The sequence below is a fragment of the Strix uralensis genome, chromosome 2 (assembly GCF_047716275.1).
Source record: "Strix uralensis isolate ZFMK-TIS-50842 chromosome 2, bStrUra1, whole genome shotgun sequence".
In the NCBI taxonomy this organism is placed as follows: Eukaryota; Metazoa; Chordata; class Aves; order Strigiformes; family Strigidae; genus Strix; species Strix uralensis.
This window is the reverse complement of record NC_133973.1, coordinates 7,988,069-8,013,027: the sequence shown is the minus strand read 5'-3', so window position 1 is coordinate 8,013,027 and position 24,959 is coordinate 7,988,069. Positions and strand designations below refer to the sequence as shown.

The 24,959-nt window shown below is 52.0% G+C and overlaps 3 protein-coding genes across 6 annotated transcripts; 1 reads left to right on the top strand and 2 right to left on the bottom strand.

Annotated features, from left to right (window-relative positions):
* Positions 1 to 3,532: 3,532 nt before the first annotated feature.
* On the bottom strand, positions 3,533 to 6,483 carry TPI1 (triosephosphate isomerase 1). Its single transcript, XM_074855068.1, has 7 exons — positions 6,272 to 6,483; positions 5,421 to 5,544; positions 5,254 to 5,338; positions 5,004 to 5,136; positions 4,666 to 4,751; positions 4,374 to 4,461; positions 3,533 to 4,109 (listed from the first exon to the last, which is right to left on the bottom strand). Exons 1-7 carry the CDS (start codon positions 6,381 to 6,383, stop codon positions 3,991 to 3,993), a joined length of 747 nt encoding a protein of 248 aa, XP_074711169.1. The 5' UTR covers positions 6,384 to 6,483; the 3' UTR covers positions 3,533 to 3,990.
* A 519-nt stretch (positions 6,484 to 7,002) lies between these two features.
* USP5 (ubiquitin specific peptidase 5) lies at positions 7,003 to 21,701 on the bottom strand. Of its 2 annotated transcripts, none has more exons than XM_074854905.1 (20): positions 21,562 to 21,701; positions 19,942 to 20,067; positions 19,589 to 19,655; positions 16,621 to 16,754; positions 16,167 to 16,312; positions 15,700 to 15,884; positions 15,015 to 15,109; positions 14,312 to 14,505; positions 14,080 to 14,151; positions 12,709 to 12,790; positions 12,363 to 12,488; positions 11,781 to 11,934; positions 11,191 to 11,365; positions 9,733 to 9,821; positions 9,337 to 9,528; positions 8,643 to 8,786; positions 8,344 to 8,489; positions 8,104 to 8,257; positions 7,422 to 7,506; positions 7,003 to 7,262 (listed from the first exon to the last, which is right to left on the bottom strand). In XM_074854905.1, exons 1-20 carry the CDS (start codon positions 21,667 to 21,669, stop codon positions 7,169 to 7,171), a joined length of 2,568 nt encoding a protein of 855 aa, XP_074711006.1. In that variant the 5' UTR covers positions 21,670 to 21,701; the 3' UTR covers positions 7,003 to 7,168. The 2 variants fall into 2 exon arrangements, with proteins under 2 accessions (XP_074711006.1, XP_074711007.1); XM_074854906.1 differs by having other exon boundaries at positions 9,406 to 9,528.
* Positions 21,702 to 22,000: 299 nt separating this feature from the next.
* Positions 22,001 to 24,643, top strand: CDCA3 (cell division cycle associated 3). Of its 3 annotated transcripts, none has more exons than XM_074855039.1 (5): positions 22,001 to 22,238; positions 22,316 to 22,445; positions 22,530 to 22,772; positions 23,730 to 23,851; positions 24,239 to 24,643. In XM_074855039.1, the coding sequence occupies exons 1-5, from the start codon at positions 22,125 to 22,127 to the stop codon at positions 24,377 to 24,379; spliced, it is 750 nt and encodes a 249-aa protein (XP_074711140.1). In that variant the 5' UTR covers positions 22,001 to 22,124; the 3' UTR covers positions 24,380 to 24,643. The 3 variants fall into 3 exon arrangements, with proteins under 3 accessions (XP_074711140.1, XP_074711149.1, XP_074711158.1); XM_074855048.1 differs by lacking the exon at positions 24,239 to 24,643 and adding an exon at positions 24,089 to 24,192; XM_074855057.1 differs by lacking the exon at positions 22,530 to 22,772.
* The last annotated feature ends 316 nt before the right edge of the window (positions 24,644 to 24,959 follow it).

The window sequence follows — 24,959 nt, the reverse complement described above, 5'->3', positions numbered from 1 at the left end:
TATAGCTTGATTGTCTTGTTTCTAGATGACTGAAGAACTTAGAAGAAACAAGAGAAATTATGCAAGGAAACCCAAATCTTTAAAAGAGACAAACTTTATTTAGGTCTTATATATAAAAAAGAAATAGATCCCCAACCTAACTCTATGGATCAATAAGGAGGTTATGTGCTAAAAACTCACCTGCACACCCACAGAGGACAGGGAGACGAGGGCAGGAGGGGGATCCCAGCCAGCACCCTGCCGGGCTGCTCCCAGGCCCACCCAAGGCCCATCTCAAGGAGCACAGGGGCACGATGGCAAGCGGGGACCCAAATTACAGACAGAGGAAGGGACACCCTGTCCGGGCCCCTCCCAGGGGAACCTCAGCCCCAGAGCACCTTTAGGGCTGAGGGGAGGTTGCTGCGTACAGGGGTGTGGGACACACAATAGGGTGCAGGGGAAGAGCGTTTGGGGATTGCACAGGACTCATTCGAGGATGTTTAGGGGAGGAACAAAAGGTGGGAAAAGGAGGAGATTTGTGGAAGATCAAGTGTGAGCGAACAGAGGGATACGGGAATAAAAAAGGCTGGTTGCCTGTAACTGGTTTGTGATGGTTTGTCTGGCCACGCCCTGCGCTTCAGCCTGTCCCGTCTTCTCATCAAACTCCTCCCGCACTTTTCCCGGGGTGAGGGACTCTCGTTACCATGTGCAGGGGTGTGTGGGGGGTCTGGGTGCCAGCGGCAGGGACTTGTGCCTGTGGGGCAGCACCGGGCATGGGGGCGAGTGGGTGAGTGGCATCGAGGGTGCAGCTGAAGCAGCCATCAAGGGGGCCTGGGGGCTGCGAGGGGGCTGTGAGGGAGGAGACGGCTGCTGGGGGGACTGGGGGAGTCCTGGCAGCTGCCAAAGAGGCTGGAGGGCCTGGGGGTCCCTGGGGGTGAGACCATCATGGGGGAGCTGGCTACTGGGGGACCGGGGGAGACTGGAGAGGCTGAGGGGCAGCTACTGGGCAGACTGCCTGAGCCCAGCTGCTGGAGGGAGCCACACTGCACATACGTGTGTGTATGTGTATATATATATATAAAAATACACACATATATGTATATATCCATGCTTACTAGTGCACCTCCATCCTGGTCAGCCAGAGAAGGGGGTGGGATGAGGCTGCTGGTGCTGTGTTCATGTGAGTGTATACGTATATATGTGGTGTATGTGTGTGTTTATGTGTGGGTGCCTGCTGGAAATAAATACAAGCTCAGCCTGGCTACTGGTTGGGGCTGGGGAAATGGAGCTGCAGCAGCCTCCCTTGGGCTGTCACATCTGCCACGAGACATTTTTCCCAACAAGCAACCTGTTTAAGATCCAACCATTACAATTTGCAGTGAGAATCTGGCAGTTTTTCCACTCCACAGAACTGTGGTCCTGCCAGAAAGCAGACAAAAAGAAGAAAATCAAGATCTGGCATTCCTGCTGATGCAGAAATTATTTTCTATGAGTTTATTCCTCATTAAATGAGTGCTTTCATGCCTCTGTATTCTCCTCAAAGCACCAAGATCAATGCTCAGCTCCCGTCTGTTTTTTTCTATGTAGGTCACTCTCCTGGGCTCTTGCCTAGCTCTGTGGCCAAGCCCCGAGTGATCCTGCCCGCCCGCTGCTGGCAGCCTCGGGCACAGTTGAAGTGCTAAGGCTTGGACAACAGGCCCAAGCCAGAGCTGACCTACAGATGAATCCTGTATATTTTATAACTGATAACTGTTGTGCTAGTAGGTATGGTGATAGGTTATAACAAACCACCTATGCTGATGTAAAAAGTGCCAAGGTGTTGAAGTATTGAAGCCTGAACAACAGGCCCCGAGCCGAAGCTGCTAACTTAGTATGTAGTCGTTAACGAAGTATGTATGCTCACTAGTGAAAGATGTAACTTAGAATATAATCAGTAGTGAGGATGAAATGCTGAGAGAATGTATCCAACTCTCCTTGCTCAGCCTCGTTCAAGGCTGAGAACCCAAGTATTTGGCTTTGTTAGAAACTCCCTTGGTTTTCCCCCCCCGAGCCCTGGCCAGGCTTTGGGTGGAATCCAACAGGAGGATGAAATCAGATATTTCCGCTCAAAACAAAGGTGGAAGTTATTCTGGCTTGCTGATTTTTGGTACCTAAGGCTGGACCCGCTCACAGCGACTTTGGATGCCTCACCTACAGATGGACACACCGCGTAGGACTTCCCATGTGCCGGGAAAGGCTCTGCAAATCCTCGCTGCAACCGGGGCTGTCCAGCGCCTGCGGGTCTGGATGATGGTAACGTATGCAAGTGGTGATGGATCTTTCTTAATTACTATTCTCTCTCTCATACAGTAATGATTTGATGCATTACCCTGTATTTTCCTATTTGTTTGCTTTAAGTGCATTATTCTGTCTTTTTTTACTGCATGTTTTCTGTATTACTCTGTTACATTATTTAGTTATCCCCAGTAAAATACGCCTGCTCTTTTCACTCTGGTGTCTGAGTTTAATTGGTATCCTTAATCAGCAAAACAGTCCATGTCCCTACTGAGTCACCACTGCTCTGGTCACGCTGACCCCAGTGCCCTGAGGCACCAAACTACAGTTGTGCACCAGCAGCCTGTTAGAAACACTTACTCTGGTTGTAGAAACCAGTTTTCAGTGTTTTTCGGGACCTTTGGAGCACCCTTCTCTCCACATCACTCTGCACACAGCGAGAGCTGCCATCTCTGTGCTGCAGTCAGGCTCCTCCTCCTCAGGCCACCTCACACGCTTCCCTCTGTGATGGGCTTTCCTCCACCGCAAAGGGTTCCCAGCAGCCATGCTCCTACACCCAGGGCTCACCACCCTGCGCTTCCTCACAGCGGTTACCCCTCCACAATCCAGGGCTGGTCTCAGCGCCATTTTAGCACGGGCTGGGCCCGCCCGCCCCCCCCATGCCATGTGCTGCCTGTAGGCTCCCAAGGATATGCTGCCTCACAGTTACGCTCCAGCTTGTTGGGGCACTTCCTTTTTCATTACCCTTAGTAGTATCTAAAAATCTCCTAGCTGGTGCAGCAGCTGGGAAAGAACATCTCATCTCGCTTTCTCACCCATCAGCACACGTCTGAAAGCAGGCAGTCAGCACAACCCCAGCACACAGCCTAAAAAACCTTCCCTGCACAAAGAACAGGCTGCTCTGCTCCACATCTAACGAGCAGCAAAGTTGTTACCAGTCCTCACAGGCAAAGAGAAGGGATGAGCACCAAGCCGGCCTGCAGAGATCAGCTCACTAGTGGGGCAGCCAGGTGCTCCGGCAGCTACTGGAGTAGAGTGCACACAAATCACCGTGGGCCCAAAGAGGAGCTGTAACAGGAGAGAAGCACGATGCTCAGGGCACACTGCAGGTGAAACACAATAGCAAGATCTGTGCAATGCCTACCAGGGTGATGGCAGGCCCTCAGAAACACCCCCCTAAAGTCCACACTAGCCTCTCTGCAATCAGCTACCCCCAGAAGAAGTGAACTCTGTAAACTGCCTGTCCCCAGCTGCTTCTGAGTAAGATCCAGGACACACCTTTGCTTTTTCTTGTTTTCATTTATTATTCAGTACAGGACACAGGTCAGGTAAGACATCTCACAAGGGTCTAAGCTGACAGGCTCCTTGCTGATGGAGCTGTAGGATGCAAGACTGTAGTTTCTCTTTCCTTCCCCCAGCACTGGTGGCCCCCCTCTCCCTGCAGCGCCGCAGAGAAAGGGGGAGGCACTGGCCGGGTTGACTGTGGGCTCTTCCAGGTCAACAGGCAACCGAGGATTTTGCCAATTCAGAGAGGAGGCTGTCAAGACTCTGCCGAGACAAGCGCCCACTACAGGACTCCAGTGTGGTGGTGGAGGTTAGCAGCACAGCTAGAACAATGACCGTGGAGGGGAAAAAGCCTCAGAGGAGGCCTCTGTACTGAGACATGTGCAATGAAAGGTCCCTTCTTGCTTCCATTTCTTGCTCTTAACCACAAGGGACTGCTCCTCACAGGCTGCTTCAGTGTTTGGCATTGATGATATCTACAAACTCTGGCTTGAGAGAAGCTCCACCAACAAGGAAGCCGTCCACATCGTGCTGAGAGGCCAGCTCCTTGCAGTTGCTGCCAGTGACTGAACCTGAGAAGGGAGCAGTATTTAAAAGGTCAGATGTGGCCAGCTCTAGAAAAGAGGGCCAGGGCAAAAGTAAAGACCTGCAAGGTACTAGCCACCTCTTACTATGCAGACAGTAAGACTGTCTCCCATTTACCCAAACAAGCTAGTAGGTGGCTCTTCATGCTGTGACAATCTTGAGCTTCCTCACCAGCAGAGCACGCTGTACAACTGCACCAACAGAGAAACTAAGTGCTCCCTGCGCTGGAAAGGGGCTTCGGACTCATTTACCTCCATAGATGATTCTAGTTGACTGAGCAACAGCATCAGACACGTGGCTTTTCAGCCACCCTCTCAGCTTCTCGTGAACTTCCTGAGCCTGCAACAGAACAGAAAGAGTCCCACTGAGGGGTGAGCCATTCTGCATACAATTCCCTTTTCCAAAGAAAAGAGAGAATCTCTTTGAGAGAATCTTTAAAGCTTCTCTAAATCTTTTAAGTCTTCAGAGAGAATCTTCAACAAAATCTCTGGAGTGGAAAGGGTCAGTTGGCCATTTAGTCAGCCACCTTCCCCTTGCTCATACCTGTTGGGGAGTTGCAGTTTTACCAGTTCCAATAGCCCAAACTGGCTCATAGGCAAGAACCACTTTACTCCAGTCCTTCACGTTATCTGGGGAAGAGAGAGAAGGTACAGGTAAGCACAGTACCCCATGCTGGGAAGGGCAGAGCTGAAAAACTTTCTGGAACACGCAGACCTTTTATTAATGTGACCGTGTTAATATTGCGTGTGAATATTTGCAGCAACGTATCTGCAAGCCTTCCAGAAAAGGCCAGGATGGCCATTATGGCCTTACAAGGCAGGCCAGGATGGCCATTTCCCAAATATCCAAAGCAGAAAAAAGCATCCATTTTCTTCCCTTACCAGAAATGGCCTTGGTCTGTTCAAAAACCACCTTCTCCGTTATGCCAGCTTCTCTCTCATCCAGTTTCTCTCCAATGCAGGCAATGACTCCCAGGCCCTCAGCTAGAGCATGAGCCACCTTCTGCCCGATCAACTGGGCATGGAAAAGAAACAAGGCAACCGATACTGTAGTCATGTTTTAACTGCTCACTCCTACAGCCCTTGCAGGCACATTCAAGCGGGACCAGCTCTCCATTCCAGGGTCACTCACCTCGTCAGACTCCCCAAAAACGTGCCTTCGCTCTGAGTGGCCCAGGATCACCCATGTAGCTCCAATATCTTTGATCATTGCTGGGCTAAGAGAAAGGAGATGACTCACACCTCTGGAGGAAATTCCCGTTGCAGAGGCACCCCAGCTTTGCTCTTATCTGGGCTCACCTGATCTCCCCCGTGAAAGCACCCTTTGGTACCTTGTAACAGTTCTGTGCTGCAACTCCAATCTTTGCATCAAGCTTCTGACGGGCAAAGTCAAGGTAGATGGAGGGGGCTCCACAAACCACCTCTGGAAGGCAGAGAAGGTGGTTACCCTTGAGCCAGGCAAAGGGCAGAAACCGGACCCAGCCACCGACCCCTAATCCCAGCCTGGAGAGGTCACCCCTCTCTCCCCTCCCCCGCGCCCGGGAAGGCGCAGCCTGCCCCCCCTCGCTGACATTTGGGGGACCCTCTGCAGCAGGAACAGCGCTGCTATCCGATGACTCGGGAGCAGGGAGGAAGCCCTTTCCAGCGGGCAGACAGGTGACACCGGGCCGAGGGCCGGCTCACGGGGGTCCCTTGGAACGGGCCCAGCTGAGGTACCGGGCGAGAATCCCGCCCCGCCTGCACCGGGCGGGGGGGCGAAAGGGCAGCATCGGGTTACGCCTGGGCCTGCCACCGGGTACGGCGGAGGGGCTCGGCTGAAACACGGGCCCGGGAGCACACGGGGTGGGGCAGGGGCAAGGCCAAGGGAGAGAAGCGCAGGGCCCCGGGGACTCGGCCCCGGCGCCATCGGGCCACCCGCTCCCGCCGGGAGGGGCGGGGGGAGGCCCCGCCGCCCAGGGGTGCAGCCGCAGGCGACCCGGGGGGGGCCACACGTGTCCGCGGCCCCGGATCCGGTTTCGCGGGTATATTTATCCCCCGCCCGCCGAGTTATATTTAACCCCCCGCCGCCCTCTGACATTTGCCGCTCCCCGGGCCCCGGCGGGCCGAGAGGCGCCGCGCGGGACGTGCGCTACGTGCGGCCGCGCCCTCACCGGTGTCGGCGGAGAGCTTGGCGCCGTTCAGCGTGTGGATGAGCTCGCCCAGGCTCTTCCTGTCGCCGTTCATCTTCCAGTTGCCCCCCACGAAGAACTTCCTGGGCGCCATGGCGGGAGCGGACCGGGACCGGCACCGGAGGAGACGCGAAGGTCAACGGCGGCGGCGCGCGCGCGCGGCTCCCGGCGCCCGGTTTTATCGCCTGAAGCCCCGCCCCCTCTCGGCCCCGCCCCCGCCAGCACAGCGAGCCCGGAGCGGGCGGGGGGGGCGGGGTGTGTGTGTGTGTGTCTCTGCCGCCCCATCCGTGCTCCCCCCGCCACGACCACTCGTGTTTCGGCTCCCGGAGCGCCCGTAGCAAGGCGGACAGAAACCAAACGGGCGGGTATTTCGACTTTTATTCTGTCCCTCGTGTATTTTGGCATGTAAAGGGCACACAAGAGGGGGAGGGCCCACCCTGGTGCCTGCCCCCCGCCCTCGCCCGGCAGGGCAGGCAGGAGGAACCCCCCCACCCCCGTACACAAGCCACACGTACACACAAGCCCCCTCCTCCCCTTCCAGACAGCGAGGAGGCGGCGTCATCCCACCAAGCAGCAAAGCACTAGGGCTGTGTGTCACACGGGGGTGGGGACAGTGAGGACATTTCCTACAGAAACAGATTATTCCCACCCCCCCACCCCTCCCCGGACCCCCTCCGCGGGGGCTCCAGCCCCCCCCCCCGTCCATTCGTCAGGGAACTCTTGTCTCCCGCCGCGCCTCCACTGAGAGGCCATGAAGGGTGGAGTGGGGAAAGAGGAGCGGGGGAGATGGATCCCGCTCTCATCCTCACTGTCCCCACCCCTTCCCCCCCCCACACCTTCAGCCCGCGCTCCCCCCACCGCACACAGCAAAGGGATGTTCTAGCTGGGAATCCGCTGATAGAAGTAGATGTAGCCCAGGTCCTTGGGGGGCTTCTCAGAAGCACAGACTTTCTGGTCGTTGTAGATCACCCACCTGCAACAGGCAGAAGGGGAGCTCAGGGACACCATTCTGTGGCTGAGACATGACTCGATTCCCCTCGCCTGCTCTCATCCCCGACCCCCCAAAACCTCTGAAGAAACAGTAACTTAAAGCTGTCCCTCAGAGTCCCCTTACGCTGTAAAAAATCCTTACCTGCCATCTTTCTTGATGTGACAAACGTAATGTCCGCACATAGTCGAAGTGCCCATGTGGCTGATGAAGGCAAACAGCTGATATTCTGGAGAGGAGAACGGAAGAGAGGAGTGATCAAAGAAAGGCATCTTACCCTGAAACACCCTGTGCAAGGCCCCCTCTAGAAAACGATCCCTGAAGGAAGCTCTGCTGCGCGATAATTTAGAAGTAGGTCCCCATCAAGTGTGACTGTAAGGATTTGGTGCAGGGGAACAGGAGAGGGTAACTGCCACTCCGCCTTCTCTCTTCCAATTGTTTATTTTGCCGACGGGTGCCGGGTGGGCAACGGCAGGCTCCCCGCCCTACGGCACCCAGCAGCTCCGGCACCGATTCTGCACAGAGACTGGAACCTGGTTTTTCAATGGGAGCCTGAAGAACAGAAAAGCCTCCCCCAGGATGACTGGGAAAAAGCAGCACAGCCCTTCCCATCTTTCACCTGGTGACGCTTCCTCTGCCTCTCTTCTACGGGCTTCTCAGACCCTACTTTGCTATCCCTCTCCTTTTCCTCCCTGCTTCCACCTCAACAACCAGACCAGCTCTGCGGCAGCTGCTGCCAAAACCTGCGGTACTGCATCGATCAGGGAGGACAAAGCCGTGTCGAGTTTGCACCCCCAAATCCACACTCCTACTGCTGGGAACTCACTTCCAGGCCCATCGCGCACTTTAGGACCCACAGGGACAGATTCAGAGATGGACTCAGCTGCCGAGCGCCCCTCTGAGATATCCATAGCAGCTTCTGCATCAAGGTCATCAATGTGACTAAAGATCCAATCCACAGCACGCTCCAGACTGTTGTTCTGGAAGGAAGAAGAGAAGACTGTGAACTTGGGAATCCCTGTTCCTGACAATACCCCTGCACTCTGATGTCACCCCCGCCTCTCACCGTGGCTCTAAGTGCTTTCATAGCCTGGTCCCGGGAAAAGCCCATGGAGACAATGGTGGCCACGCTGTCTTCTGAAGGAGGGTCTGGGCAGGCAATAGTTGACCCTGGTCCACTGGATCCAGGGAGAACTAACGGGTTAGCAAAGTCTGCAGCAGGAAACAGAACACAGCTCAGTTAGGTCTCTCGAAGAGAGATACGGTCGGAGGTCCCAACTACTTCAGTTTTCCACTGTGGTAGTGGGACAGGAAGTACAATGGCCCAGATGCAACAAGCTTCACCACGGCCATGTGGTCTCCTACCTGGATCATCCATGTGTGACATGACCCAGTTCATGGCAGCCTCAACCCCGCTGTTCCCTGTGTAATACACGGCTTTGCGGCAGGCGTCCATGGGAAAGCCCATCTCCACTAGCTGGATAATCACTGACTCATCCAACATGGGCGCTGTGGGAGGACAGAGATTAGAGCCACCCACTCCCACCCAGCCCTGCCGACTCTGTTTTGTGCAGTGTCACACAGCCCCCGCCCCCCGGAGCCACCATTTCCCGGCTTCATTTTGCTCAAGTTCCATCTCTCTGCTCTTATCAACCTTTGCTACCTTTCTTCTTCAGCAGCGCAGTCTCACACACAGGCACCCCAGGGAACAAAAGGATTCAACTCGTGAGCTCAGGAGCACTGGCTCTTCCCTACCCTCCAAACCCCACCTCCCACTGTGAAAATAAAATACCTCTACCAGTTACATTTTGTATAAACCCCAGCTCCGTCCGCTCTAAATGCACTAGACATGCCACCTCCCCATCTTCCACAGAACAGGAATCAACAAACTCCCTTGCATAACACCCTTGCATAACAGGCACGCAAGGGAGGCAGCCGGCGTTTGCTGACAGAGGGACAGGGAAAGTCTGAGCAGGTGGAAACGGCTAGCATGGCAGACAAGACAGGGAGAGCAAGGACATGAGGCAGGCATCAGGAAGAGAGGAGGAGAATCACTAACATGTCGGAGAGGAGAAGTGAGGGGAGCAGAAGGAGTCGTCGTCCTCGTTGCCATAGAACCCCAGGCTACCTTTGGGCTCGTCTGGTGTCACCAGTGGGGGTGCGATGTCTGGCATTTCTTCTTCTCCATCCTGCAGCCCTGTTCCCTGCAGTGCAGAGATATCCAGCTCCTCTGGCATTTCAATGGAGACATCTGCAAGATACAGTCTTGCTCAGCCTCCCCACAGGGGCAGAAACAAAGGACTCGGTTGGGAGATCTGGAAGGGTAAGTCCCTGGGGATGCAATATGCTACAGTCTGCAGCTCCTTTTGGGGTATTTTTCTCTTTGCAGTAATGACCACAACACCCATATATGACTCCCAATCCCTATACGCTTGGTACTTCTCATCCTTCTTACCAAGCTTTTTGGGCACCCAGTCCAGACCGAAAGTGAATTTCTTGATCTGGATCACCAGATAATCAGGGAAAGAGGCGAACCGTGTTGTTCTGAAAGAGATAAATAATACTTTTAAATACTTTGCCAGCAATGATTGAGGGCACCTAGTTGATTCAAGAAACCAGCGAGCAGGGTGGAGGCATGTCCTAAGGGGGAATACACAATCGCTGCAGCCCTCCTGTGCTGAGCTTAAAGCTGCTCACAGAACCATTTCTAAAGCAGATGCTCTGACAAGATGAGACGAAAAGCAACGTTTACAAAATCTTGGGGGATGAGGAAAAATAGTACACGTTCTCTATCTTCCAATCCTGCATTTTACAAGCCTCCTCAGATTTTAGTATTTAATTAAAAGTCTAACCCTTAAGGAATGTAGCGGAAATAGCACCTTTTATTAGACCAACAGATACAGCTGTAGAAACTGACAGGCTTTCAAGCACAAGAGCACTTCTGCAGATACAAAGCAGAAGCAGTGAATTTTAAGCTAACTGAATTTGACTGAATATTATTTAGTCAGACAATTTGAGAGAGAGGGTGTCTGGAATCTGTGAAACAAGAAGGGAATGTGTGTGAAGGGAGAAGCAGTAATAAGACAGATACTTATTATTGGGGGATAATTGTAACCTGTAAAATTAATTTAAGCAACATTATATATTCAATGCTAATTCTTACAAAGTGCTTGAACACAACTCACTACTTAAAAGCAAAACATTACTGTTCAATGTGATTGCATTACTGACTGTTCACTGATAGTAGCTGTTGCTTAATAACAGAATATGTGTTAGAAAAACACTTCCAGTTCTTTGAGGACTACTCTTTCATTGCAGAAGAACAGTCAGCAGCATCACAGCAGGAAGCTGCTTAAGTTTGTAATCTTCTCACTACACCTTTGCACTGTTGCATGTGCTGCAGGCAGTAAGACAAATTAAAGCTGTTTTTTAAATCTTGCTATTAGCATTTGAGTTAGCATTCTTTATAATAACTCATGTGTCTGTTACACTCAGTGTCTTGCTCAAACTTTAATGGCTAAAAACTTCCTTTAAAGATGATGCTTCCTTTTAGAGACCATGCAAGACCAGTGTTGCCATACTGTCAGTACTGATTTTAAAGTTAAAATTTGAATTTAGAGTAAAAGCTGCTAGCTTTCTGGAATATCACTGCATTTTCATGGCCCCTCAACAACTGAAATCCGATGGTAAGGATTTCACTAGCACTGCTGTTCTGCCCACTGTAATTCCTTGGGGGCAATCACTTCAGCACTGGCAGACTGGTTCCCCCTCTGCTTCAATGTTCCAGGGGCCCAGGGTGTGGAGGACTACAAAACTTCGGTAACACTTCTTCCCCAAGCAACTAAAAGAAGTCCCCAAAGATGCAGCTATTGCCAGTTTGTCATAGCCTGGCTGGTAACTCACACACACTCACTTGAGAGCCACAGACTTGGCCTGCAAGGCTGTGCTCCAGAAATCATCCACCTGCTCTGGAGCTCCATAGGCCTCTAGGCAGGAGCTGAAAGGCACCTTGGCTCGCACCAGCTCAGGCAGTGGCTGCTTCTCCTCCTCTGCCTGCCGCTTCTTCTCCTCATATTCCAGTAGTTCATCTAGAGAATAAAGCAGAGGAGTCAAGGACCACCTCTAGCTACCTACAAAGCAACTGCTGTAAGCTACACCCAGGGGGAGAATAGGCCTGTAGATACACGCCATTAAGAACTGAGCAGAAATTAGACAATGTCTTCCAGAGCACTGTTCTGCTATTGCAGTCCTGTTTTGCTGTTGAATCACAGCCCAGTTTGTGGTGTCAGAGGGAAAGGTTCTAGAGGGACATCACCGTGCCACACCACCTCTGAAGAAATCAGCCCAATGCCACAAAAGCAGGTGAAGGATCTATCTGGCTTCAGAAGTGGCAAAGCCAGTCCTTGAGGATGTCCCTTTCTCATTTAAGGAGTTCTGTAATAATAAAAGTACAATGTCCAAACATAGTGTTTGCTATTGTTCTGGCCTTGGCACATCACTCACCTTTGTTGAGTGCAGCATCCATGGGCACAGGCAGCTGCATAATATAGTCCACACGCTGGGTATATTTCACCTTTTCTGTGGCCAGGCACTTCAGCTTCTCCTCCACCAGAAAACGGAAGACCTCGTTAGGGTTCTCCGAGCTGCGGCAGTTCCTCTGAAGAAGGAGAGATTAGAAGGATAGATGTAACACCAGAATGGCAGAAATAAGTATCTGCAGTAGCAGTGGTTCCGCACAGGACATGGCTAAAGAGTATTTACTTCTGTACCCAGTCCACTGGAAAAAGACAGCAGAGTAAACTAGAGACGATTTCTGTACCCCAGGAACCCATGCTGTTCCTGCTCCTAAAAACAACAGCTTACATCTCCTGCTGTGCCATTCCCAAGAGAGATTCTTCCAAGGAATCAGCCCTGAAAACATGCCCGAGCATCTCTCCCTCTGCTCCTGCAGGTGCTAGCTGGCCCATGCCCCTGTGTTCTCCCCCTCTCTCTGCTCCCACTGTCAGCTTTTCACCTCTGCTCCTCACATCCTGCTGTGGGAAGCCAACAAAGCTGGGCTTTGCCATGATTTGACTCAACCATTACCTCCACCATATTGATGAAGTGCAGAAAGAATTCCTGGGCATCCTGCTGTCGGTTCGTGGAAAATTCTGGGTGCCCCTTTCCAATGAGGGACTTAAACATGCGTGGAGCAATGCCATTTTGCATACCCTGCAAACAACAAAGCGGAAGAGAAAGGCTGTCATCATTTGCCAAGCGTTTACCCCTGCAGGGAGCACTCTACTCTCAGCCATGCTTTTCTTCAGGTAACAGGGCCCTGGAATGAGCCCCAGAACATCTCTTCAGAAAGGGTTTTCTGTCTGTTCCCATGTAATACACACAATACCTCAAGCAACACACACATCAGGAGGATGCCGTGTCCAAGTCTCACCTTCTGATCAGGCGGCTGTTCCCCCTCTGCAGAAGCTGGCTTTGAATACTCCCCAGAAAGCAGTCCATGGCCCAGTTTGGCTCTGGAATGATGAAGAAGTCACCATTAGCATCAAAATGGTTTCTTCAATCTCACATACTCTAGAAGCCACATCAACCCATCCAGCTTTAGCACTGCCACGGACTGACAATCTCACAGAGATAAGCTTTCTCTGCTGCACCAGCCAAGATCATCTTATGTTGGTCTGCCCTCTGGTCCCATGAGACATCCTTGACTTGAAAGTTACTAGGACTTACTAGTCTCAACCACTGCTTGCACGGTGGGAAGAACATAAAGGAACAGCTTCCTTTTCCCCGCAGAAGGGCAGCTGGTGCTGAGCAGCTGCGCAACAGCCAGACTAAGCTGCAGGCTGACAAAAAGTAGCAGCGTATCTAGCTGACTGTGCAGGAGACAATAGGGCAGAGTGAAACTGTCTGAGCCAGAAATAGCATTGCTGTGAGCAGACTGATCACATTTTCCCAGGGGAAAGATTAAGAATGACTGCATGAGGCACTTAATGGGCAACACTAATGTTCAGCGATTTCCTCCTATGCTCAGACTCTCCCATTCCACTTCACTCCAGCCTTCCCCATCACTGTTGCTATTTGTCTGGAACCAAATCCTACCAATTCTTCCCTTTGCCCAGGCAAAAATCTCTCTGGCTGTCTCAACCTAATCCCCTCCTCAGTGAACACCTCACCCCAGGCTGTCCAAATTTAGAATCCTCCCTTACCACTGAACTCCCTTCCACAAATGTCACCTTCCATTCCTCCACCCCAAACCTCCATGTACTGCTTTGCTGTTTTAGAGCAGATGTAGCAGAGAATTCATGTGTTTAAAATGCAACACCCTCCCAAATCTTGTGTTCCTTCTTCTGTATATTCTCCTGCTCTTGCACGCACAATACCTCTTGCAGGAAGCCTCTTTAAGCATATATAAATTATCCACTGAGAATAAAGTTGCCTAAATCTATACATTTCTTTGCTCTTAGCCATCTCCCTCCACCGCACCTTTTTGCTGTTACGCAGATAGAATATGCCTACCAGAAATCCCCCCGTGGTAACAGATGGTACTGCGTTCCCCACATAATACATTTAAGAGCCTCTCATGAACACTGAGGTGCACTCTGTCCTCTCCATCTAGGGCATTCAGCTGAAATTTCTTGGCTTAGATCCTTATTGATCACTGAGGATCAGTCTCTCTGGCGATGGGACACAGAAACAGAGAGGCGAGGCTTGAGGGAGAAACCTGCAGCAAAGCACATTGTAGCAGCGCAGAGGGGACGCACCCAGGCAGCCTCAGCCTTCCTTCTCTCACCAAAACTCTACGTACACTTGTGTGCTGAAGTCCTGTGTAGGGTCCGAAGGTGCACTTTGGAATATCTTCTCCAGCTTGTCCACATACCTGCACAGGAAAACAGAGTGCTCTAAGGGACATACAGGGTCATCTAGTAAAGACAGTTTTGAGCCCAATTACTGTAACAGAAGCTCCCAGCTCTAGGAGACCTTTGTACTGATCCCAGGGTATCCCAGGCTAATGGAAAGGAGTGATTAAGCTCACTTACTTTCTCTGGAAGTCTGGGATACTGAACAGCACCTGCATCACTGAATTGAGGTAGCAACTGTTGCCCAGGTTACGGATACCAGTGTACCCAGGCCCATAGAGGGGCTTGAGCTGCACGCCAGACTCCTGAATGAGCTCCCACTCCCCAATGCGCTGGTTCATATCTATTTCCAGTTCTGTCATTGTCTTGTCTGTCTGCGGAGGAAAAGAACAGGAAAAACAGTCAAGGAAGACTCAAGGGAACATCAGAGGTGTGAAAAGGGCAATGCCATAGAGAAACATAAGAAGAAGTCAAATCCATTCTATTTTATTAAATGAAAAGGAAAATACAAGAATTGTTTTTGAATATTTGAATACCTGGGACAGAAGGAAGAATGATAAACATGGGAGAAATCTGAACCATCCCCTTTAAAGGGGCATGGAAATCACACACTAACACTGAATCTAGGGAGCGAAGCTCATGGCCTGGGCACCTCCCTTCCCACAGTACTGACACAGAGCCCCAAGGAAACCTGAGGGACAGGGAAGACAGACAAAAAAGGCAATGGAAGAAGAAAGGCAGACAAGGCAACTCCCTGCCTGATTAAAAAACAGGTTTCTTGAACAGCAAAGGTTCTGCATAGCCATAGAAAGCTGGAATCCAGCTAAGAAACATCAGAATTCCTTCCCTCCTGCTCTGGGCCTACAGAAGAACCTCCCCTCACCTTCTGCATCTTGAGCATGTCAATCCCAAAGTGAGCAAGGTGTTCTGCCAGGTTGGGATCCAACACCATATCATCCTCATCATAGGAGTAGACGTCTATGCAGGAACACAGAGGAAAAGGAGAGACTTATCATGGCCTGTGATCTAACATTCATTGCTGGATGAAGAGAACAGGGTGCTCAGAACTGGGAGTTTTGACAAACTGAGTAGTTGGGGTTCCTCTCCTTTCTCAGGAGAGTAGCATGACAGACAGAACACTGAGATGCCTCCAAAACATGGGACAAGACAGACAACTTCGTCACTGATTAAGGTACAGAGGTACACATATGTCTGGAGTGAGGAAAGTGGGTTACTGTGCCACATACTCTCTACTCAGGCTTTGCACGCAAAATTCTTTGATAAACATCCCACCGCAGGAAATAAGATGGCAACCTGGATAACTATCCTAAAACTCTTCAAATTACAAGGGAGGGGAGGAGGAAGGCAAGGTTTTATCAGATGGTTCTTTGCCCGCCACAAGAAGCAGGTCAGGGTGGGAAAGTTCCCGATAGGATGACACTGAATATTCCAGGCCATAAGATGGGCAACAACAGCCTGGAAATCCTCCCTGACTCCCCTTGTCAGAAACCACAGTCAGCCTGAGTAGTGCCTGGCGTCTACAACCCTCAGAGGATCCCCCTTCTCACCAGCTCCATCAGGAGTAATTGTTCCCAGTTTCACAGCCAGTGGATAGCCAGTTTCCCGGTAATGCTCGACCGCATGATTGTTGCCACCGCTGCCATCAAAATAGCGCCGACCACAGAGGATGGCTCCATCGGTCATGTTCAGCCACAGGTTCTCCCTCATGTCACATTTGCTGCACTTCCAGCCACTGTTGACAAGGAACAGAGAAATTAGAGTGAAAACCTTTGGGTTCTACCTCGCAAGCCCTCTCCATTACTACCCACTGACCACAGTACGAGCAGTCTCATTCCTCTTTTACTTCAGAACACTGAGCATGCTGAAATACCTTAGTTCGCCTTTTCCCCTGAATTTACTATGATGAGGCACACTCAGAGACTCACGAAGGAAGTCTCATCTGGACAGGAGAAGTAGGTGATAGGAGCAGGTCTGGGACACAGAGCGATACAGCTAGTTTCAGTACTATGCTCACCATGGTGGGATGCGGACATCGTTCTGAAGTTGGTGCAGGGAAAAAGCGTGTTTGGATACACGCCGAACCTCCCCGTCCCAAGCCTGCACCTCCTGCTTCCGTGAGGCTGAATCTGCTGTCAGGATGGCCTCGACTGCACTGGCAATCTGGAATTAGGACAGCAGGAGAAAAAAAATGAAGGGCACGAGGATAGAAGCTTCCAGTGACACAACACTCCACATCTAAGCTCAGATCAGCAAGGCAGTTGTACTAGGGCGGCGTTCAGGAGCCTCAGTCAGAAGCCAGGGCTCTGTAATATAAAGCGCTGTGTAAGTGTGTAGGACAACCCTGCTTACTGCAAGCTGAGACTTACTGCAGCTCTGCAGGATCTTTTTTTACAGGCCAGTGGTTCCTTCCCTGTAATGGCGCATTTCCTCCTTACCAACAGAAAACACAGCCCTCCACCCAAACATACCCTGTCTCTGACCATGTCTGGTAGCCCCTCCAGCCCATCACGAGGAATATCCAAATGCTCTGGGAAAATGACTATTTTTACATCTTCGTCATATTCAAACTTTTCCTCTGTGATGTCAAATCCACCTTCTACACCTACAGAAAGAAAAAACATTGCGGTAACAGGTAAAACCAAATAGCTTCCGAGGCCTCTCTGCCCACAGCTTACATGAAATAAGGCAAAGCTCTAGATCAATGATCCACAATCTTTCTTCTATTTTTGGATCGCAAAGTTTCTGCTGGAGGTGTGGACTTCACAGGAGCAAATATAAGCCTAAGCAACAACAGGTTTGCTTTTCCCAGCTCTTTTTAGACGCTTAATGGAATCTCCAGACCCTGACTACAACCAGAGAAGAGACCTGCTCTAGAGACACAGTCGCCAGAACAGAGCCATAATAAAGCACTGCTGTTCATCCTGCACAGTATATCCAAGGTGATGAACAGAGATGCGCACAAAGGGATCATATTCTAACCCAGTGTGAAGGTCTCTAGTCTACCAGCATCTTTAAGGAGTCTGGCTCTGCTTCTTGCCTCTTCCAGTAAGGACAGTTTGGAGCTCTGAACTTAAGTAAGGAGAACCAGGAGTTCCTCTGGAACCAGAACATCCAGAATTACAGAAAAAGTGCTAGTAGTTTCTCACGGGCACCTAGCTGTGCTTTCCTGAGGTTGCAACAGAAACAAGAGTCCATACAGAACAGGTCATTGACCAAGAGTGATGATGGATGCTCACCAAAAAGTAACATTTTCAGTGGAGTGATCAGTTTCTGATTTATGTAGGTACTCAGGAAAAAACCCTGGCCTTTCCTGTTCTCCAAATGTTGACACCTTACATCCCAGAAAGAAACAGGCAGAAGACCCATTACTTACTAGCAGCTGTAACCCCCATGGGTTTTTTTACCTAAATTTCCTTTATTTATTTAAAAATGGCATGCTGTGACTGCAATAGATCTCTGCAACAGAGATCTGTTGCTGCAACAAATCTCTGAAGGGAATACGAGTTTTTGCTGTTTAATACCTCAGCCTCAAGAATTCTGTGTGTGACACATTTCTGATAACCATTACTGCATTTGGTTAAAACACTGACAAAAATACATGGTTCCCATGATATCTCCTGCAACTCTCTCCTCAGATACCTATGATTTTTAGACTAAGCACAAACTGCTACGTATGAATGCAGATGCTGCAAGTGATCTTAGAAATACCTGAAAACAGTCACCAGCATCATGAAACAACATACCCAGATAATCCCTTTCTGCTCCTCTTCAGCACATCCCAGAGAGATGTGCTGTCATCACTTCACAGAGTAAAGCAATACACCATCCCTCAGGGTATTACACAATTCCTCAACTCTTAAACAAACTAAAACAGACGGGTGAGGTCCCCTCAGGTGGTTATGTGAACCTTCTGAGGATCCAGACGAGGAAGAGGGTCTTCAGCCTGTCTCCCTCCTAGCCCTGTTTCCCCCACATATAGCCTGCAGCTTGCCATGAGGTATACTGCCTCCCTCTCCATGGCTGTATCTAACACCACAGACTCCAAAAGTCATTCAACCAACACGCAGGCAGGGGAGGTAAGCACTACAGACTTTTTTTCCTATGGAGAAGGAAGCTGAGGTATGGGGAGATCAAGGGCTACATTTTGCAGCCAACAACATTTTGCTCCTAAATCTTTCTCGTACTTTAAAAAAATCTCCCATGTCAGGATTAGCTAAACCACCACAGTTTAGCTAAGAAAGAGGTGAAAAAAAAGATCTCTCCTGGACTTAAGATCACAGCCTTACAGGGCTAATACTTCCTTTTATTCTCTCCTGCTCCATTCATGCTGCTAAGGTGTTATCACAGGCAGCTATTTGCTGACCCTGTGACAACACTTGTCTCAAGGCCTTTGTAGAACTGAGGATGCAAAAATAACTCATAATGCAGACTGATCATATACATAAAAGCACTGGCCATCTGAAGAAAAGTAGATTCTAGCCGCAATTTTGCTAGAACTGACCTTTGGGACCCCATTCACCTCACCATAAAAACAGGGAGCAGCTCAAAGTCTTAATGTTGGTGTTTGCCTTGTGGCAGCAGCGGAATCAACGGGTGTCTGCTACACAATGGCATAGCCAGGGAAAAAGTGAGCAAAAAGCAGGACGTGCACGGCCCAGGTTCTGGATTTCCCTCTAGTGGCCAGCTTCCCATGAGCCAAGAACCTGTTACTGCTACAAATGTTCCTATCCTCTGCTTTACGGATCCTCATAATGACTCAGAAATTACTAGCCGAGACTGCTCCAAACTAAGCAGCATCTTCACTGGTTGCCATGAAAGCCTTTTCAATTGGTGCAAGAGAGTAATGGAACACCAGCCCCGTTCTTCCAAAAAAGGGCTTGTTTTTAATATTTTAACGTTAACATGTATTTCCTCCAATATCAGCCTTGTATTTCAAAGAGCTATTGAGACAAAAATGTTAATAGGGCATTTACCCACTTCTTCCCCATCTATATAAATAACACTAATTCAATATCTGAGAAGTTTAAGAAAAACAGTTTTTCTATCAGAAACTTCAAACTTACTTTTCTCAGACTTAGACATTTTCTCAAACTCACTTCAGCCTCACACTGGATGCGTCCATATAAAGCAACAGCCCCACACTGGTTATACCCACACCAAGCTGAGTCAGGCATATGGAGTTAAGAGAAGATGCAAAACATATTTATCTACAGAAAACACCATGCAACTTTGAACACAGAACAACACTACCACCTCAACAACTGTTTTGCAGAAACTGCTCACCCAAGACACACTAGAAAACATAAAGTTTGAATTAGGTCGGTGATAATAGCTTCAACTAGCCCAGGAAAAGCAAAACAGACGTGCCACAAAGCCAGGCAGCTCCAGAGGACTGGTCCAAAACAAGAACAATGCGATACAAAAGTGCTTTCTTACCAATAGCCAAGCGAGTTGGTTTCTTCCTTGGGGGGTCCCCAGCACTAGAGTTGGTGTCTTCTTCCTTCTATTTCATTGAGAAGAAATAGGGAAATAGAATTAGGGGAGTAGGCAAGCCTTAAGGATTGAAATTAAGCTGCTGTGAAAACAGAAGGAGGCCAGGCAGAAATAGTGTGGGCAACTCTTACAACAATTCAACATAAGCAAAGCTGAAGAACTGCTGTACCTCAATTCACCAAGAAAACAATCAATTATAATTGAGGAGAGAAAACTCTGTATCTGATTGAATACAGACACATATCCCAACTCTCAATTTCAGAACAAGTTTGACTCGACGTATTTTTATTTTTTACCGGTTTACGTGTTCTTTTGAGGTGCAGGTAGACCCGCTGGCCTGTTTTCTGATAGTGCTTTTCCACATATTGCTTCCCAAAGCCCAGGAACGTGTTCATGCAGATATACAAGCCGCCATCTGACTCCTGGAAGGAAGGAGAGATAAAAACTGAAGGGAGGTGGTAAAGAGTGCCACTCCAACTGCTAGGATAGGCACAGTGTTACCTCTAGGAACACTATTCATTATTCATTAAATCATGTCTATAGCTCATTCCCACATGCCACCCACTCAGTAGCTAGTCAGAAATAAGATGGTAAACCCCAGCCTGGATGTCCCAGAAGAACAGGTACTCCTGTCAAGATGATGTATTTGAAAACCTATTTGCCTGTTCATTTATGGCAGGATGCTACTGAACCAGGAAAGCCTGAGCTTCCTCAGGAGCTTGTCTCACAAAAGGTTCTTAGCACACACAGTTCACACGTTCAGAGCATGGTGCAATCATTACCAACAAAACCGTGCCACCCGCCTTGTCTGAAAACATAATTCCCAGTGCCATAGGGAACTTTGCCAAAATACAACGTGAGGAAGGTTAACAGACCACCGTTCATTCTTGCTGCTGCGTTCAAAAGCTTGCGAGTAGCTCCGAAACGTATACAGAATGAGCCCTCCCCATCCCACAAGCACCTGGAAAACACCACACACATTCAGCATTTTTAAATCAAAGAGCCGAGGGACCCAAACGCAGAGGCTGGAAAAGAGGGACACTGCTAAGAAGCTCTCAGCCTGCTTCCCAACATTAAGCAGCTGGGACAGAGTCAGGGCAGGGAGCGCACAGACAGGCGTCACCGTGGGGCTCGGGGAAGGAAAGAGGGCCAGGCTACCGTGTGCTGCTTCCTCGAAGGACCCGTATCTTCCAACCGCAGCCCATTTCTGCTGGTGGGCTGGGGCACGGCCCGGACGGGCGCCTGGGGAGGAGGCCAAGGTGGGGGGGATCTCGCCCTCCGGCCGCCAAGGGCCTCCCCAGGTCCGCCTAGGCCAGGCGAGGGTAGGGAGGGAGGAGCAGGGATGCCGGCGGGGTGGAGACGGCAGGAGAAGGGACCACTGCCATCTTAATGACACAGCACCGATCACCCCCGGGCCTGCCGGGCCACGCCACGCGGGGAGGCCGGAGGTGCACCTCGGACCCGGGCAGGGCGGGACCCCCGCCCGCCCCCCCCGGCCCCCGCCGCCAAGGCGCGCCCCGGCCCCCCGCCGAACTACAAGTCCCGGCAAGCCCGCGCAGCGGCGGAGGGGGGTGGGCTGCGGGGTGCCGGGAGGCACCCGCTCTCCAGGCGTGCGGGGCCGCCGCTGCCGCAACGGGGCGAGCGACCTGCCCACGCCCGCCCCGGCCCCAGAACTACAGCCCCCAGCGCGCCGCGGGGGCCGGGAGGGGCGTGTCGCGGGGCACGCCGGGCGCCGTAGTCCCCGAGGGCCCGGCGCTCCGCTCGGCCGCGGGGCCGGCCCGGCCGCTGGGGAACAACAAGTCCCATCGCGCCCCGCGCCGACGGCCCCCGGCGGGCGGGTGGGCCGGGAGCGGGCCGGAGCGAGGGGGGGCAGGCCGGCGGGGCGGGCGGGCGGACCGGCCGCGGGGCGCGCTTACCGGCGTGTCAAAGGAAAAGGCGCACTCATCCTTGTGGACCCGGTCGCCGGCCTTGGGCACCCGGATGGACGGCAACACCGAGAGCAGCGCCTCGCTCAGCTCCGCCATGACAGCGGCTCACTGCGGCACCGCCCACAGCCCCACCCTAACCAATCAGAGCGCAGCGTGGTCAGGCAGGCTCCGGCCAATCCCGCGCCGGCAGCGAGGCTGAGGGCCGGACCCACGGCACCCCCCCGGCCGGTTCGCCCAATCGCAGCCATCCTCCTGCCGCCGCGGGAGGCGGTGCCGGAATCCTCGACCAATAGCGACGTAGAGCGGGGCGGGGGCGGGGAGCTCCCCGGAGATTGACGGCGGGCGAGGCGGGACGTGCCGGGGAGAGGGCTGCGGAGCCGCCGGGCGGCCCCCGCGGGACACCGGGACTCGTGGGGCGGGGGCGAGGGCGGGGCGGAGAGGGGCCCCGCCTCCCCTCGGGGACCAATGGGGCGGCGCCGCCCGGCGGGCGGGAGATTTGAATCGGTGCGGCGGGTGGGCTGGGAGAGTGGCGCGGCTCGGCGCTCGCCGCCATGGGGGTCTCCGGCAGCGCCCCGGCCACCCCCGCCGCTCCCTGCAACAGGCACCTGGCGCACGTCAGCGACCCCCGCTCCCCCAGCGCCGGTATCCTGCGCACCCCTATCGAGGTAGGCGCCCGCCCTCCTGCCCTCCCTCCAGGCGGCCCCGGCCCGGCCTGCCGCCCCCATGCCTGCCCTTCCCGCAGGTGCTGAGCTCCCCGGCGGGTAGCCCTCAGCCCGGCCCCGCCGAGCCGGCGGCGGGCGCCTGCCAGGACCGAGATCCGCGCTCGCCCACGCCCGGTATCTCCCGCACGCCCATGAGAGCCGAGTCGAGCGGTGAGTGAGGCCGCCCCGGGGAGGGGCGGGTGCCCGGCGCGGCCCGGCGGCTCAGCCCATCCTCCATCCCCCTCTCCCCGGCAGACAGCGTGGACCGCCTGGTCAAGCAGCTCAGCGAGGCCTTCGGGGCTGAGGCCGCGCCGCAGCAGCCGTCGCCGCCGGGAGCGGCCTGTCCCGCCGGGGAGCCGGCAGCGGAGGAGCCGGCCTGGCGGAGCTCCCCGGGCCCGGAGGCGGCCGCCGCCTCGCGGGAAGAGGCGGAGAGGCCGCTGTCTCCCGGCGCGGCCCCGGCTCGGCCAGCGCACCTTGCCGGGCCTAGCTTCTCCTCGGGTGAGTGCTCGGCGTGGGGGTAACACGCTCCGTGTACTTGAGGAGCTGCCCGGCCCTTGACAGGAGCAGATCAGCTCCCTCGGGCGCGTGTGCCTTCTCCAGGCTTGCTTGCTCGCAGATACCGCGTCCGTTCCTCCCGGTTTGGCTGTCTCCCACCGCCTCAGATAGCCTGGCCTTGAGGCTGTGCAGCTGGCAGGCCCCTTTGGGAGCTGTTCTTTTATTGAACTGTTTTCCTTCAGGTGTTGAACAGTGTTTTCAATCGGTAGTCAAAATCAAGAGGTAAATGGCAGCTCTCCCCCGTCTGAGACAGGCTTGTGGTCATGGAGGCCTGTTCAGTGGGACCTTGGAGTTTCTCCTTGGGAAGAGGTGGGGAGCAAGGGTGCATCTAAATGCTGTGACTGAGTGGTGCCAAGAGTCTTTAATATAGACTGTGCTTTGGAAAACTCTGTGCTGGGCATCTCTCCTATGAGGAGAGACTGAGAGCTGGGACTCTTCAGCCTGGAGAAGAGAAGGTTCAAGGGGATCTTATGCATAATACCTGAAGGGGAGGTATACAGAAGGGAGAGCCAGACTCTTTTCAGTGGTGACCAGAGGCAAAGGGCACAAACTGGAACACAGAAGGCTCCATCTGAACATCAGGAAACCCCTTTTTCACTGTGAGGGTGACCAAGCAGTGTAGCAGGCTGCCCACAGATGTTACTGAGTCTCCATTCTTTGAGATATTTAAAAGATGTCTGGACATGGTCCTGGGCAACTGGCTCTAGGTGGCTTTGCTGGAGCAGGGAAGTTGGACCAGCGGTCCCTTCCAACCTCAACCTTTCTGTGAGCCTTTACCTAGAAGTCCTTGGGTAACAGTCTTTGCTGTGCAGGCAAGCAAGCTAGATCATAAAGGCCATGAGGCATTTAAAATCCTCTAGCTTTGTCGTGACACACTGACATGTTTCTTTCTGTCACTAGGGAGCAAGCCTGTAAGGCGCAAGACCAACAACAAAATCATGGCAACATCTGGTGGAACTGGCCGCTCTCCCCTCAGCATCCTACAAGATGATAATTCCCCCAGTGCTTCTGCCCCTCGCCAGGTAAAGCTTAATGATTCATACTGTGGGAGGGAGAATGGGCTGCAAAAAACCCAAATCCTTCAATTTCTCTAGTTTGTAGGGTCACAGTTTGGAACTGTGGGCTCCTAGGCCTGTAGAGCTTGTTGATTTCCTATGTATTTTCCTGTGGGTCAGTCTTGTCCCTAGACGCCTTCAAGTCTTGTTCAATGGCTGTATTTTTTGCCTTATGTTGCTCATTTCGGTGCATTCTTTCTCTAGGTTGTAGAAATAAGTCCATCACTCTTAGAACTTCTCACAAGAGAGCTGGAGCTGAAAAGCCTGAAAATGGGCTAAGTATTCCACTGAGAATAACTAACCCTCAGTTAACTTGTGTTTTACACTGTATGTTTGGTTTTTTAATTTCTCTAGGGTAAAAGACATGTTTTGGGAGAGAACCTTGGGGAGAAGAAGGAAGTGACAGTGGATCTGAGCAGGAACCTCAAATCTGGGAACTGCGCTTGGAGTGACTTGAACAAAGAGAACCAACAGTGTCCTTTTGTGGAAAACTAGAGGTTTCCTTTTCCAGGATCTTGCTGTAATTTGCTTCTATGTTTTGAGAGTCTTCTAGGGGTGAGAAATCCTGCAATAGACTGAAACTCCAGACTTGTGGTCACTCTTCTCACTTATCCCTGTTGGGGAAAGAGCTCTTACTCTCTCTCCCCCCTAGCTTTGTGTGTCTTATGTATAGTACAGACTTTGGTTCTTTTATTATATATCAGCTGTTATTGACTTATTGTAGAGTTATCTGTGGCAAATAAATTTGTATTAAAAAACTTGCTGACTGTGTTTATGTCCTAATAGGACAGTAGGAGTCTCCTGCTTGCCCAGTGTGATGTTTTCTTTGGGGACAAAGTTTCAGGAAGAAATAGTTCAGCTTTCCGTTAGCTCTAAAACTCAGCTCTGTCCCCTACCATGTCACCATAGAGCTGTGCTGAGAAGGGTCTGACCTTGAACCCATGTACTAGAGAGTGGGCTGGGAAGCTGCAGCTCTGCAGGAGACTGATGTATCTAGTGTCACTTCTGGAGTTCTGCTGCACCTCTGCTGTCCTGAAACTAACACAAGACAAAGCGCTGTAGCCTGTTGCAAGGG

Coding starts and splice junctions, on each gene's coding strand:
- TPI1 (XM_074855068.1), bottom strand. CDS start 6,383: ATGGCGCCCAGGAAGTTCTTCGTGGGGGGCAACTGGAAGATGAACGGC. Junction 5,137..5,253: donor TTTTTGGGGAGTCTGACGAG/GTGAGTGACCCT, acceptor TTCCATGCCCAG/TTGATCGGGCAGAAGGTGGC. Junction 4,752..5,003: donor ACAGACCAAGGCCATTTCTG/GTAAGGGAAGAA, acceptor TCTCTTCCCCAG/ATAACGTGAAGGACTGGAGT.
- USP5 (XM_074854905.1), bottom strand. CDS start 21,669: ATGGCGGAGCTGAGCGAGGCGCTGCTCTCGGTGTTGCCGTCCATCCGG. Junction 16,755..19,588: donor ACCAACTCGCTTGGCTATTG/GTAAGAAAGCAC, acceptor TTCTTTCTGTAG/GTGTAGAAGGTGGATTTGAC. Junction 15,885..16,166: donor GATGTCCGCATCCCACCATG/GTGAGCATAGTA, acceptor CCTTGTCAACAG/TGGCTGGAAGTGCAGCAAAT.
- CDCA3 (XM_074855039.1), top strand. CDS start 22,125: ATGGGGGTCTCCGGCAGCGCCCCGGCCACCCCCGCCGCTCCCTGCAAC. Junction 22,239..22,315: donor TCCTGCGCACCCCTATCGAG/GTAGGCGCCCGC, acceptor CCCTTCCCGCAG/GTGCTGAGCTCCCCGGCGGG. Junction 23,852..24,238: donor GTGCTTCTGCCCCTCGCCAG/GTAAAGCTTAAT, acceptor TAATTTCTCTAG/GGTAAAAGACATGTTTTGGG.